At 42.4% G+C, this 13,446-nt stretch overlaps 1 protein-coding gene across 4 annotated transcripts in view; it reads right to left on the minus strand.

Annotated features, from left to right (window-relative positions):
• Nucleotides 1-713: 713 nt before the first annotated feature.
• RAVER1 (ribonucleoprotein, PTB binding 1) overlaps nucleotides 714-13,446 on the minus strand; it is a 38,021-nt gene continuing 25,288 nt past the window's right edge. For 3 of the 4 annotated variants that reach the window (XM_044443794.1, XM_044443793.1, XM_044443795.1), the window contains 8 exons: nucleotides 11,726-11,840; nucleotides 9,672-9,916; nucleotides 8,841-8,934; nucleotides 6,855-6,997; nucleotides 5,327-5,404; nucleotides 3,960-4,085; nucleotides 2,496-2,579; nucleotides 714-2,384 (listed from right to left, as the gene is read on the minus strand). In XM_044443794.1, the coding sequence (XP_044299729.1) occupies nucleotides 2,238-2,384; nucleotides 2,496-2,579; nucleotides 3,960-4,085; nucleotides 5,327-5,404; nucleotides 6,855-6,997; nucleotides 8,841-8,934; nucleotides 9,672-9,916; nucleotides 11,726-11,840 (1,032 nt within the window). In that variant the 3' untranslated portion in view covers nucleotides 714-2,237. The other variant, XM_044443797.1, reaches the window with a different exon arrangement.

Here is a 13,446-nt window from a genome sequence, read left to right on the forward strand (position 1 = left end):
GATTTGGTCGTGAACTGAGGCGTTCGTGAGCCAAGGTACCACTGTATTTGTGGCAAAGCTATAGCGTTCCACTGCATCAACACCAGCCAGTCCCTAAAGAACACCCCTTCCATTCCACCCTGCCCTAGTTAGTTTCCAATCCATTTCTCAACTGACTGATAGAGCCAGCCAGGCTCAGCTACCTCATAACATCACCTCTATTCTGAAGCCTTCTTCATTCTGTACCTAACTCAAGCTTATTCTTTAAGTGGCTTTTGTAAAAATGCAGTGTGTCTCCTGCAGCTTAATTCTAAGCCCCAGGCTATGTGTTAATAGTCATTACATCAAAGCTACCCCACATGTATGGCCACTGAGATCTCTCATGGTCCATGAAGCCCTGAAAGGCAGAGAAGGCTGAAAGGAAATCCCACACACACACACCAGGGAGGCAGGTGTGACTCCACTCTGAATCAATTCAATTCTATACTGCCCAAATCTGAAGCTGTTTAGGCCATCAACAAAAGTAAAAACTTACAAGAGAGAAGGTTACTGAAGGAAGAAGAAAGATGGCCCACAGCTGTTGCTTGCCTGTATTTGTGCCTGCAATCCTCCCCACCCACTCCACTTCTTCTTCCTTTGGTTTGCTCAGCAGCTTCTTAGCACTTAGGTCCAGTCTTACAAACAGACACTTTCATGTGAGTGTAATGCAGCAGAGTCAGAATGCAAGGCAAGAATTGATATAAATATAGTTTTACTCTGGAAAGTTAGTATCCAGCTGCTGAGAGATTTACAATCCCATGACAAATACAGCAAACCAGCCAGTATCTACAGTAGAAACAGCATGTTTATAAAACAGAAAAAGTGTGCCATGTATAAGCAGACTTCTATATTCCCCAGGGAGAAGGCCACAAACCCTCATTCTGTCTTAAAATAACCCCACATAGGTCTTCATCAAGAATAGGCAATATGGAAATACTGCCCATCCTAAACCAAAGTCACTTTAAAAGCAACCAACTCAGCTATCTGCTTCTGTAGCAGGCTAAACTGGGCCTTGGTCAGGGACCGTACTGATGCTTTCCCTCTATCCTCCCTCAGCTCATATAAGGGAAATGAGAAACTTTTATAGCCCATTAAGAAGTCAAAACTGCTAGTTCATTGGAACTGGCTTCAGTGTCTGAACTTTGCTCAAGCGCTGGCGCAGCTTCAAAAACTGTGTGATGTCAAAAAGCCAGATGTGTCCTGTTGCGACCAAGATACAGAATTGCTGCACAACATTCTAAATCACCCTAGAAAGCAATGCCCAAAGATTGTCCCAGCTACAGAAGTTTGGCCTGAAAGGTATCAGACCAGAGGATCAGCATTAAGACACTTGTCAAAATAGAACAATGCACTAAAAAAAACAACAACCCTCATTTGCACTCAAAGAAGGAATTGGTCTACCCTGAAAAATACACATCACACCTAGGAGGGCAAAAGATTTTTTTAAATGAAATCATTCAAGGATTTATGGATGCTGTTCAGGATCCCACACTCCTAAGCTATTTAAAAAGTAACTAAAACCATGAAAATTTTTTAAAAAGGTAGTTTACAAACTATAATTACCAAACTGAGTAAAACAAACATAACATTTTTAAAAAAAGAGAAAGGAGGGTTGTGGGGAGACCGGAGAGTCAAGGGCCCCAGGAGCATACTGGAGATTGATGAACTGCAGCAGATTGGAAAAGGTGTCCCAAGATGGCACAAGGGTCCTCTAATGCCACCTTCTTCCTGTTAGCAGTCACCCCATCACACTGCAGCACATCCAGAGGCACCTACAGAATTCAGGTACATTCATTTGCTAGAAGCAGATTTAAGGCAGGGAAGTCCTCTCTCTTTAGAAGACAGGGTCCTTGCAGGTAGGATAGATGGCAATCAGAAAACAGTACACAAAGGAGCCCAAGGAAGAAAATTCATTCATTTCATTTTGGTCCAGCTGACTGACAGGCAGCAGCGGGCTGTCTGGAACTTGATAACACTTCTCATGATTGCCCAAATAGCCTTAGCTAGGAAAGGGGTGTTTGCTCGAGAAAAGCACCAAAGATCCATCTTCAAAGTCCAGAATGTGCTTGTACCGGACCCCAAGCTCAGAAGCCAAGTCCTTTACACATAGGCTTAAAAATAAAAATAAAGCAAAACATTAAAAACATTTTTACAAAAATGAACACAGTTAGGTTGGGGGGTAGGGAGAGAAAGAAGAGTGCTCCAGCCAGAAACTAAGATTAAAATATCCTCTTTCGCTTCAGATAGGAGTCTGCGTAGTGCCCTCCGAGACCCTGAGAATGCTGACCAACATAGCTGCCTTCCGGGCTTGGCTCTGGTGATGGGAGGAGGTGGGAAAAGGCCCGCTTTTGGCCACCAACTGGAGTCTGCAAAATGAAGATGGGGGTGAGAAGGAAGAGAAGCCATATTAGGGCAATGTTAAGACAACATGGAAGACCTAAAGGTTTCAGAGTTACTCCCTGACTGCATCATCTCACCTTTGAGTATGTGCCCTGCGAGTGACTAGTTGGTCCTAGACCCAGGATACTTTCTCCTGTACTCACAGGAGGCATCCCGACAGCCTGAAAGACAGAATAGTATCATATTTGATTAGAAGGCTTCATTGATACTGTTCCACTATCCAGGGAGAGAAGCTAAAGAAGATCTCTAGAATCCTTCATGAACACAGAGGGAAATGCAGGCCTTACTAGTGCAGAACCAAACAGGAAAACCAGCATTTCAATTTCCACTGCAGCCTCCTAAGTGAAATATACTCTGTCAGTCCTTCCCAGCCTGGTGTCCTTATTATGCTTGGCTGATAGAAGTTGCAGTCAGCTGCATACAGGTGTGATTTGGACTTTTTAAATTGCATGGCTCCTTCCCAGCCCACATTCCTGTTGACGCAGGAACGCCCCCCCCATCCCCCATTCATGGTGCTTTCTTACTTAATTTCAGCAACAAATTGCTACAGAGGATTAGAAACAACAAATTTAGCTTGAAACAAGATACATTTCTCAGTTTTATCCTCCATAAAGTTTGCTACTGAAATCTAGCAGCAAAACACCAATTTCTGAAAACAAGGAAAATGTGTCCCTCTCCAGTGGTCAACTGCCAAAATTCAGTGGCAAACCATTGGGGAAAGGGTGAGGCTTGCCACTGCATTGCTGAATCTCAGTGCTGCTTCAGAGGCTGGTGCATCACAGCCACAGGCTTTGTGTTAATGCCCCTTGATGTATGTGATTTAGACCGACCAAAGAGTACAGAAGGGTCTACAGTTCCAGGCTCATATTCTTAGTAATAAGAATATAGTCTACCTCATGTTGATCTTACTGGATAGGATTCAGAAAGCCTTCTCTATGCCCATAGGATTCATGTTTGAACAGAAGCTACCCTCCCACAACACCAGATCAGTGTGCCTTTGAAAAAAGTAATCAAATGCAAAATGGTATGCTATGGGGGAAGCATATTTGCTCTTGAAGGTAACATGCTCAAGTCACTCTGGGCCCCCAGAAAACCTTCTTTAAAAGGTTTTAAGAACTGTGCCCAGTCTCAAGGCAGCCTACTATTTTTTCCTTTCCATATACATTCCAATATATATTTTTACATAACAGCGACATCTCACAAATTGCATTGTGTTCATGTTTCTTTAGCAAGAACTGCAGTTCATATGCTTTGGCTGGTCACACCTGGAAGTTGCTATTTGTTCTGACCACATTGTACTAAAGTTTAGCCACCTCCATCTTCAGCTGTGCACATAAACAAGCAAGCTGTTGTCAAAACAGAAAACTGGTGACCTTAAACTCAAAAGTAATGAGCTTATCACAGCTGGGAGAAGGTTGCAAGTGGCAGGGGGTGATATACCCACTGAAGAAAAGGAATGTGCATGTGACTACAGGGTAACACTCAAAGCTATTCCAGGTTGATTCCTGACACACAGAACAAATCCAATTCTCAGGTCTTACTTTATTCAAGTGGCTCTGCCTGAGTCCAGCTTGAAGACCACTAGTGAAATAGGATGTTGGAGACCCTGCATAGAAGGGAGGCAGAGGGGCTCCCAAGCTGTTCCGCTCAAACCCGGGTGACGACACCTGAAAGAGAAGCAGAATTCACACCAGCTGTTTGTAGGCAGAGCTTCTTGCACCCCCACTATGTCACAAGGAGGCAAGGAACAACAGAAAATGGTTAGACCACACCACTGCTACCAGGCTTAGTGTTACTCAAGGTTGCAGCTTGCACTCAATACTGTTGCTAAGGAAAAAAGTGGATAGCAACAAGGAGCTGTCACCAGTTCAGCACTGCGGAGTGGCAGAAGCATTGCCAGATATGTTCTGCCCACAGATCAACATTCCACCTTGCAACAGTGTCAAGAGTTATGCAACTGCTGCGTGCACAAGCAGGGCAAAATGGTCACAGCTACTTTCAGGGTGACCTTCTAAATACCTGGTCTGGGGGTGCTCATTAGCAAACCTCTCTTCCTTGTGCAATGAAACACCTACCCTTCCTCCAACAAGAGTTAATCATCTGTACTGCAACTGGGCTATTTATTTTTTTTTCTAAATGTTTGTGTACTTCTGCAAACCTTGAGATTTCCTAAGTTTGTTTGCTCACTCCTGCATGCATGCGTGAGAGAGAGAGAGACTGTAACAGGGTATATATCACTCACTGGGACAGATGACCTGCCTACCAAGAGCACCTCCATCTTATCTGGATTAAGCCTCAATTTACTGGCCCCCATTCAGACCATCACACCATCCAGGCACTGATTCAGATCCATCATCGCCTCACCTGGATCAGATGAGAAAGAGAGGTAGAGCTGGGTGTCATCAGCACACTGGTGATATCTCAGCCCAAACTTCCAGATGACCCCTCCCAGTGGTTTCATGTAAATATTAAACAGCATGGGAATCAAATGGAACCCTGCTGTACTCCATGGCATAATTGTCATGGCACAGAGCCATAATTGCCCAGCACCACCTTCTGGAATCAGCTAGCCAAGCAGAAACAGAACCAGTGCAAAGCAGTGCCTCTGGCCCCTAGCTTGGCCAGCCTATCAGGAAGGATACCATGGTTGATGGAGCAAAAGCCACTTAGAGGTCCAGGAGAACCAACAAGGACTGCCCCGCCCCCTCCCAGCAAAAGTCATCCCACAGGGTGACCAAGGCAGTTTCTGTCCCAAAACCAGGCCTGAAACTGAACTGAAATGGATCTAGATGGTCAGTTTCCTCCAAGAGTGCCTGGTATTGCATGGCAACCACCTGCTAGAACACCTTGCCCAAGAAAGGGTTATTGGCCACCAGTCTTTAATCCATTTAATACAATGGATGTTTACCTTCTGCTTGTTTTGTGCAAATCCAGGCAGCTGGGCTCCTGTCTCTCTGCTCTGGGCATATATTCGTGATCCCAAGTCCTTTTGAAAGAAAATAGATGGAATCAATTTAAGCAAGAGTAGCATATATCGCAGGTAACTATGATTCCAAAATATTTATTTAATACTCATTTACCTTCATCCTGTGTCAACAAAAAATAGCATAGTTGCATGTGGGGTTATTTTGTTACCCCAGAAAAAGCACCTTGGGCAAGATAAATCTGTATATGAAAGCCATTTATTCTGGCTGAATGTTTCCCCAGGATGTTTTAATCAGCATAAGAATGGCTTCCAGCTATCAGGAAGTACAGATAATTTAGGTGTAAGCTTTCTTGAAGTTAGGTATAATAACAACATCTGCCTCCCCCACAAAAAATGTGCATAAAGTTAGTATCGTACTTGGGAAAAAATAAATGTCTCTTAATGGTTTTGATTTTTATTTTCGGAGGTTTTAACCTCAGACTCTTACCTTTCAAAGGAGACTAAGATTATATGCATTTAATTGTCTTTTGCTCCCCAGTGTAGGACCTAAAAGGGCCCCTAAAACTAATGTTATGCAGATTTTGGCTTTATGGAAGAAAAAAAAACCACAAAGGGCAGAAGATTCAAATTCAGGGCCTGTTTAGACTAAGCACTTTGTGACAATGCCCTAAAACGACAAATCAGTAGGACTAAATAGGTATAAATTACAGCAAAGAATGTGAGCTGGGAAATGCCAGTTACCCCATGAACCAGATAAAGATTTATCCTAATCACATCCTGTTACCATAACAAATCTTGCCATATTTCAATGTGAGTCTGTGGTGGTTTTTAAAATTCCTTGTGCTAATTGCATAAGTTTCAAATTGTTGCCAGGCTGTTTAGAAATCTTCCCTATAGTTAGCATTCCAGTTGCCATTTTGACTTGGGTTGACCAGACCCTGAAATGCCATTGCTGTAATGTGGATTTGCATGGTGTCTTCCAATTGATTGAGAAGCCATGGCGCTGTCCATAAAAAAACATTCTTTTCATAGTTTGTCACTTAATTTGTCATATATCAATATCAGACCTGTAACTGGAGACAGACTAATTACTTGCCCAATTATTTTGCCAGCTTCTACAAATACCCCCTGCCAAAATTATTGACATTGCACTTTTACGATGAGATAAGAACACAAGAACCATGCAGGAAAGATGAAGTGTCCATCTAGTCCAGTATCTGTTCATTTAGTGGCCAACCAGCTGCCTGTGGGACAGCCACAAGTAGAATGTGAGTTTAACAGTACTCTCCCACCCATCTTTCCCAGCAACTGGTATTCCCAGCCATACTGCCTCCAGTACTGGAAAAGACAACCACCACACATATGAAGAGATATGCCAGTCATATTACCCATTTTGTTTGCTCACTTTGCAAACTCATATAATTTGAGCTTTTATGTTTTGGCATGTCACTTCACCCAAAATTGTGTGGTCTTAGAAAGCCACAGTTCCAAAGGATTTTACGGTACTCACTGGCTGGTAGTCAAAGGAACAGTTCTCTCCTGTCAACCCAGGTGAGGGCAGCACAGGGTCAGAGATGGAGGCCTGTGGAAGTCTGGGGTTGGAAACATTGCCAAGAACACCAGTCTTCAAGCTGAATCCTTTACTAGCCCCACCTGCAAAGATGGAGGAGACCATTAACATGCACAACTAGGTTAGAAAACCAAAGATGTGGTTGCCTTCTCACCCCACAAATATTAGTAATAAAGATTAGGAAAATATTTGGAGAAAGAGGATATTAAAATGTAAGGTTAGAATAAGAATAAAGAAAAAAATATAAAATTGTATGGAAGTGGTACCTAACTCTGGTGAGGTTGAACTGTATAGATAACAAATACTCCAATTTATGTTGGAGATGTGGTCATGAAATGGGTACATATTTTCATATGTGATAGGAAAGTGAATATATAATGAAATTTAGGAAAGAGGATTTTAAAGATTGTAGTAAAATGTTAAGTCTAAATACAGACATTTGCCCTGAGATTGCATTACTTTCAATATTTGATAAGAAACAGTGGAAGTGGAATAATAATTACAAATTTAGTAACTGAAGCAAGATTAATTATAGCTAAGAATTGGAAAGTAAAATATGATTACCAATTGTGTGATTAGTTTAGGGAGGTTTGGGATATCATTATTAATGACAATTTAACATATGATATTAAAGTAAGAAAAGGACATATGAAGAAAAATAAGTTTAATGATATTTGGGGTGTATTAATCAAGTATGTCCTTAAAAAAGGGAAAGGATTTGAGCTGTTAAAAGAATAATTACAGTCCTGGAAAGGGGGAACAACCTGAAATTTTTGCAAGAGGATTTTTTTTTTCATCTGTAACATGTATCCTGGGTCCTGGTGGTGGGAGGCACAGTATTGTAAGAATAATTTTAATTGTATGTGTTGACTTATATGTTTCTATTCTAAATGTAGTGCTATTTTGGTAGTATATTAGATTGAAAATTGATTAAAAAATAAAAAAGAACCCAAATCAGGAGAGTGAGGCATGCTTAAGGAAACCTGCCTGGAGAGCTTGAGGGTGATTTCTGGCTCTAAAATATTTAACTGCATCAGCCTGAGGCTAAACCCCACTGTGAAAGATTAGTTACATTTCAACTCAAAAATACACTTAGCAATACAAGCAGTCCCCAGGTTACAAATGAATTCCTGAGAAAACTGAAATTCATCCTTATGTTGAATTTATATGTAAGCTGGATCATGTTTAGTTGGCCCTCCACATTTGTGGGAGGATTAGGGGTACAGGACTCCCATGAAAGTGGGAAAACTGTGAATATGTCTTGGCCCCCTTCCCACCCAAGCTTGCCAGTGCCTCCTGTTTGCAACAAGGAAATTTCCCTTTCTGGATGGGCAGGGCAGGAAGGCATGCTTTGGAGGCCTCCCTTTCTCTCCCCTTTAACTTCCTCTATTTCTATGGTAATAACTATTTTCTGCAGTATTTTTTAAATTAATAGGTTGTATGGCAGTTCATTTGTAAGTACAGGATGTTTATAACTTGGACATTTGTAATTTGGGGACTGCCAGCACGCAGCAATGAAATCAAAAGGATTTAATTTCCTATTAACTATCTTTCAGTTTGGAATTTTGGAATTTGGATTTGCACATATTCACCAAAATAAAGTTTTATAGCACTGACATAAGTTATATGAAAGATTTTTTTATTAAAAAAACATTCAAGCTTAGGATGGTGACACGAAAGACACAAGCAAAAAAAAAAAAAAAAAACAGATAGAAAATCCAGACTGTTGAGCTCTGTATACTATTCTAGAATCCACAAGCCAGGAGAAGCTAATGTGATTGTTTGGTAATCATGCCCCAGAAAGAGAGATAACCTTTGCTCACCACACATTAGGATTTAGATTTTCTAACAAGTATTGGCCAGAACGATCAGCTTTTTTTGTGCCAAATACAATATTCCCCTGTTCTCCCTGAGCTGTCTTCTTACCTCCAAGCTTGCCTGTAGGGAGAAGGCTGTGCAGGTTTAAGTAGGGATTCAGTGGAATCTTGAAGTCTTTTGGTGGTTCTCCTAGCAAAGAGACCTGCAAGAGAAACAACAGTGAACAGAATTTCCTAGCGTGCTGAACTTCAGTGGGGGCAAGGCACACCGGTTGTGCCATAAAAGTGGCTATTTAAGAGAGGAGAAGGGTGAATGCATTTTGTAAAATAAGATCATGTTTTATGCTGGACTTAATGATGAGTCCTGGGCTGTGTGACTTATTTGTTTCAATAATGCTAGGCAGATTTTTTTGTTTGTTTGTTTTTTTGAAATCTGGAGTATGTACAAACATACAAGGAACTGATTAGAGAAGGATAGACTAGGCAAAGCAATTGCAGTGATTTTCTTTCACAGTTGTTGTTTACCTACAACCTCAAAGCAAACAAACAAAAACTAGCAAAAACCCTTTATTCTAGTAATGATCGTCCAGATATAATGGTTCCTTTTGCATTCTCTTGTTCAGCTTTTACTACAGTATCTGAATTTGTGCAGGCATTATAATTACAAAGCATGGAAGAATTCTAGAACAGGAGAAGAGCTATGGGTGAAAGTGGGGAGATGAAGGGGAAGAGAGAATATGACTGGAGGTTCATATGTAATGCAGAGCAAAGAGCTCCAGCCCAACAAAACCCAGCCTTTTGTTTCACATGTTTCTAAATATGCTGGCACAATAATAAAGGCTAGAACGGCACCATTAACTGATACTCAGATTTTCCCTAATGCAAACATGCACTGTGTAGGAGAATTCTCACCGAAGGGCAGTGATGGCCCCACACTTACACTAGCTGAGGGAGGCCCATTTTCTGTCTGCTTTGGCTTCTGAAGTCCACTGATCACAGAGCCAAGGATGGAGGTGGTGAGGCCTTGCAGGCCAGGTTGGGTCAACTGGGGAGTCTGGGCCCCCATCACAGAGTTATCTCTCTCCATGCCCAGTGGCCCCATAAAGGAAGGCAAGGGCAGGCTTCCTGAAGGTAGGATTGGCGACTTCACAGGTCCTGGGGTAGTATCAGCAGGAAGAGCACTACCTGCAGAGAGAACACACACTAAGCCATTTTGGAACCCAGCTGAGCTGGGATGAATTTACTAGTCAAATGTCCACCTCTTATTTCATCAGGTTCCAGTATTTTGTGAAAAACAGAATGCCCATCTGGAGATGCCATCGTTTAATAACAAACTTGATGGTTTCCTGCCAGTAAGTAGGCCTGTGAGACAGAATTACAGAGACTAAGTAGGAGGCTCCCTTGGCTATCAAGTAACCAACCCCTTCACTGAAGCATGGCACTTAATGTTCTTCCTGCACCACTACCCAAACTCTGCGTGTTCTCTCTTACCCTGCCAAACCAATTAAGCCACAGAGGGCTGCAGGAGGAATGAAGACCAGATGCACAAGACAACACTCCTGATCAGACCCTATCTGTATAAAAAGTTCACAGATTAAAATCAACCGAAGTGTTTATTTAACTGATTGCAAATATTTTTTAAAAAATCACCCAATTTTGCTAAACATAGTTCCATATTGTTTCTATAGCAGAGCTGGCATGCAAGTTCAGGTAATGGCTGGAGGAAGCTGCAACCAGTAGAGAGAAGTTCTAAGGACAGCTATCAATTCACGCAACAAGAAGGCTGTTGCCAGGCTGACTGATGACTAGAGTGTGGAGACTGGCATTCACAATGACAGTCAGTGAACCAGCCTATATTTTATTTTCCAAGCATACAACACAAAAGCTCAAAAGACAAGGGGTACATGCCCTTTGTACTTACCCTTGAAGCTATTGTGGAAATTTGTACTAGCCTTGGAGGGTGATGTTTGGAGAAAGAGTGGCTTCGGAAGGCATCACCCTCTGAAGCCATTTTCTCTTCTGCTGCCTTTTAAATGTCAAGGAGGCTTTGGACCCAAGAGATGCAAATCTGGCCCAACTTTACCAACCACTCTTTTAGGCTGAGAATGGCATATTGCTCTCTCCAGCTAATGTTCCTAGGCCACACTTATGTCCAGCGCTGGTCTCCCACCAAAGTCTGGGGAAGCAAATGTGTTCTTACAAATCTAAGATCTGTCTGCATTTGGGGGGGGGGGGGGGGGGGGGGGGAGATTGGAGTACCTCCAATGCACAGGAGTCAACTCCAACTCCCTCCCAGGGTTTGTTCTGGCACCCAGTGAGGCCAAACTTTATTAAGAGGAGTGACACTAAATGCAAATGAAATTAGGTACAAATAAATGCAAATCCCTTCTTGAAATGTAGCTTGTTGATGTTCAAATTGTTGTCTTGTGAACTGCTTGGATTCTGTTCATCTCTTTCTTCCACCCTATTTTTTAACTGTGAGGAGCACTGGACAGCCTACCACAGTTTTTTGTTTGGATTGATAATCCATTCTATTCATTGGTCTCAGAATGGGCTGTGCCTGTTCTCAGAACCTCCTTCTGAAAAATAAAACCATGCTTTAAGAGTTCCCAACAAGTTTAATATGAAGAACAGCAAAAATTATACCAAATACCCTGTCCCTTTCCACTTAATTCCAAAAACTAATCTCCTAATCCAAGGAGAGCCTCTGATACCTTTACCCAAATAAGCACTCTGTTCTCAGAACCTGAGTTGGTTGACTAAGGTGAAAATTTAAATAGTTATGCTGAATGAGAAAACAAACTCCACCCAACAGATAAACCACACCAGGATCATCTTTCTGTGTTCCTTTTTTGTTCCATGAGTTTTTCCCTCTTCACTCCCCAGGCACTCACTTTATTAACCAGAATAGCACTACTTCTGGTAGAAGTCACTGCTCCAATATTGGAAATTCAAAGGGCTACTGGTATGACTGTCATAGTGCACGGTACTTACCTGAAGACATCTCACCCAGTAACTGATTTCCTGCCTGAGAAGCTGGTGTGTTTGGCATTCCCAGAGCACCATGCTGCAAGGAACCCAAAGGAGACTCTCCCAAGATTCCTGGTTTCTGCAACAAGTAACAGGTTCAACAACTCAGATAGAAGGCAAGACTATGTGTGCTAGAAGACAAACAGAGCCAAACCATAAGTTCACTGCAAGCAGCTAAAGGCAATGTGCAGGGCACACTGGCAGCAAACTGATCTGATTGGCATAAGACACTAAGCAGAAAGAAATCAACTAAACCCACACCATGCAGGTGAACTGAGATGCTCTAAGACAGAGAAACTGAGACACTGAGCAGACCATTTGGCAAAAACTATGCCCAGACAATGCAGCATTCTCACACTCCTCCTTGCAAGCCATGTTCAGATATAGACTATCCCAAGGCAGGTGGGCCTTTACAGCTGTCCTGGAAAATGGAATTGATCTAAGTCATTTGTAAGGGATGACCTGGGTGTGAGTTTAACTGTCACAAGTGGCCTAAATACAACACAACAACAACAGATATTCACTGCACAAATTGTAGCTTTTGCCCACTACTGTGAGAAGATGAACAGCGACTGCCTCCAGTTCTTCTGCAGCGTGTGTTAGCCTTTCAAAGCTAGCCTTGAAAGTAACAAGGAAAGCACCAGCAGCCACAGTTTACTTGTGACACTGTTATGAGTGAATAAGTTACTCCTATTTGGGACTCAGCTACACATTGTTAAGCTCTGGCCATGCCCTGCATAGAGACAGGTGGGCTCACACTAACAGCATTAAGGGTCGGGAAAACTGCCACCTTCAAGGCTGTTTAATTGCCATTTAAGTTCACCCTAACCAATGCAAACTAGCAGACCTAGAGACATTCATCAACAGGTAAAGGATGTAAAAGAACAGAAGTCATGTCTTGAAACCCAGAGTGTTGAGGACAGAAGGCTGTAACCAGACAAGCAGTTGTTTGCAAGAGTGCCCAAAAACAATCTATTAAGGAAAGAAGAGCGCTCTTGCTATGCACAAGATATTCAGAAGAAGGTGCACAGGAAGGCAAGAGGAGGAAGCTTGCGTTGCTCACGTTTTATGGGTCTGGATCAATCTTGTTCGGTGAACTACTAGCATTATTTGTGAGACTGAGGTGCATTTAACAGGCCCATTCATATTCTGCAGCACTGCAAGTAATTCTGCTACCTCACTGATCCATGCTAAACACTGCAAACTTTTTACAAAGACACAAACCACCATGTCCAGAGCAACAAGTGAACTGGTCCACTTCACTAAACACATTTTTTCTTGGTGCACATGAGATAACATCACTACAGCCCCATGGATGGCACACAACGGTCTCTGAAATTAATAATCTCTGGAAACACATTACACTTCAGTGTAATTTTAAGGGGAGGAAGCAGCAGCGGAAGGGGATGCATCAGCAATGAAGCGAGCCTGGATACAAGAGGAAGCGCTAGCATCCTCCCAGTTTACCTTCAAGAGCTGCTATGTCTGGCCCAGCTGCAGAGTGATGCTAAAGGAACTGGGCACATCTCTTAATCCTACCCCACATACTAAACTCACAGCCTGCCCCTCTGAAAGTGTGGGGTATAGAGGTTCAAACAGAAGGAATTCTCCCATATAGACAGGTATGCTATCTAGCACATCCTTCCCATTGAGACAAGAATGTGGTTAAAGCTGGAGAATGGTCA

This window comes from Varanus komodoensis, unplaced genomic scaffold, assembly GCF_004798865.1.
Source record: "Varanus komodoensis strain SLA01 unplaced genomic scaffold, ASM479886v1 scaffold42, whole genome shotgun sequence".
NCBI classification, from domain to species: domain Eukaryota; kingdom Metazoa; phylum Chordata; class Lepidosauria; order Squamata; family Varanidae; genus Varanus; species Varanus komodoensis.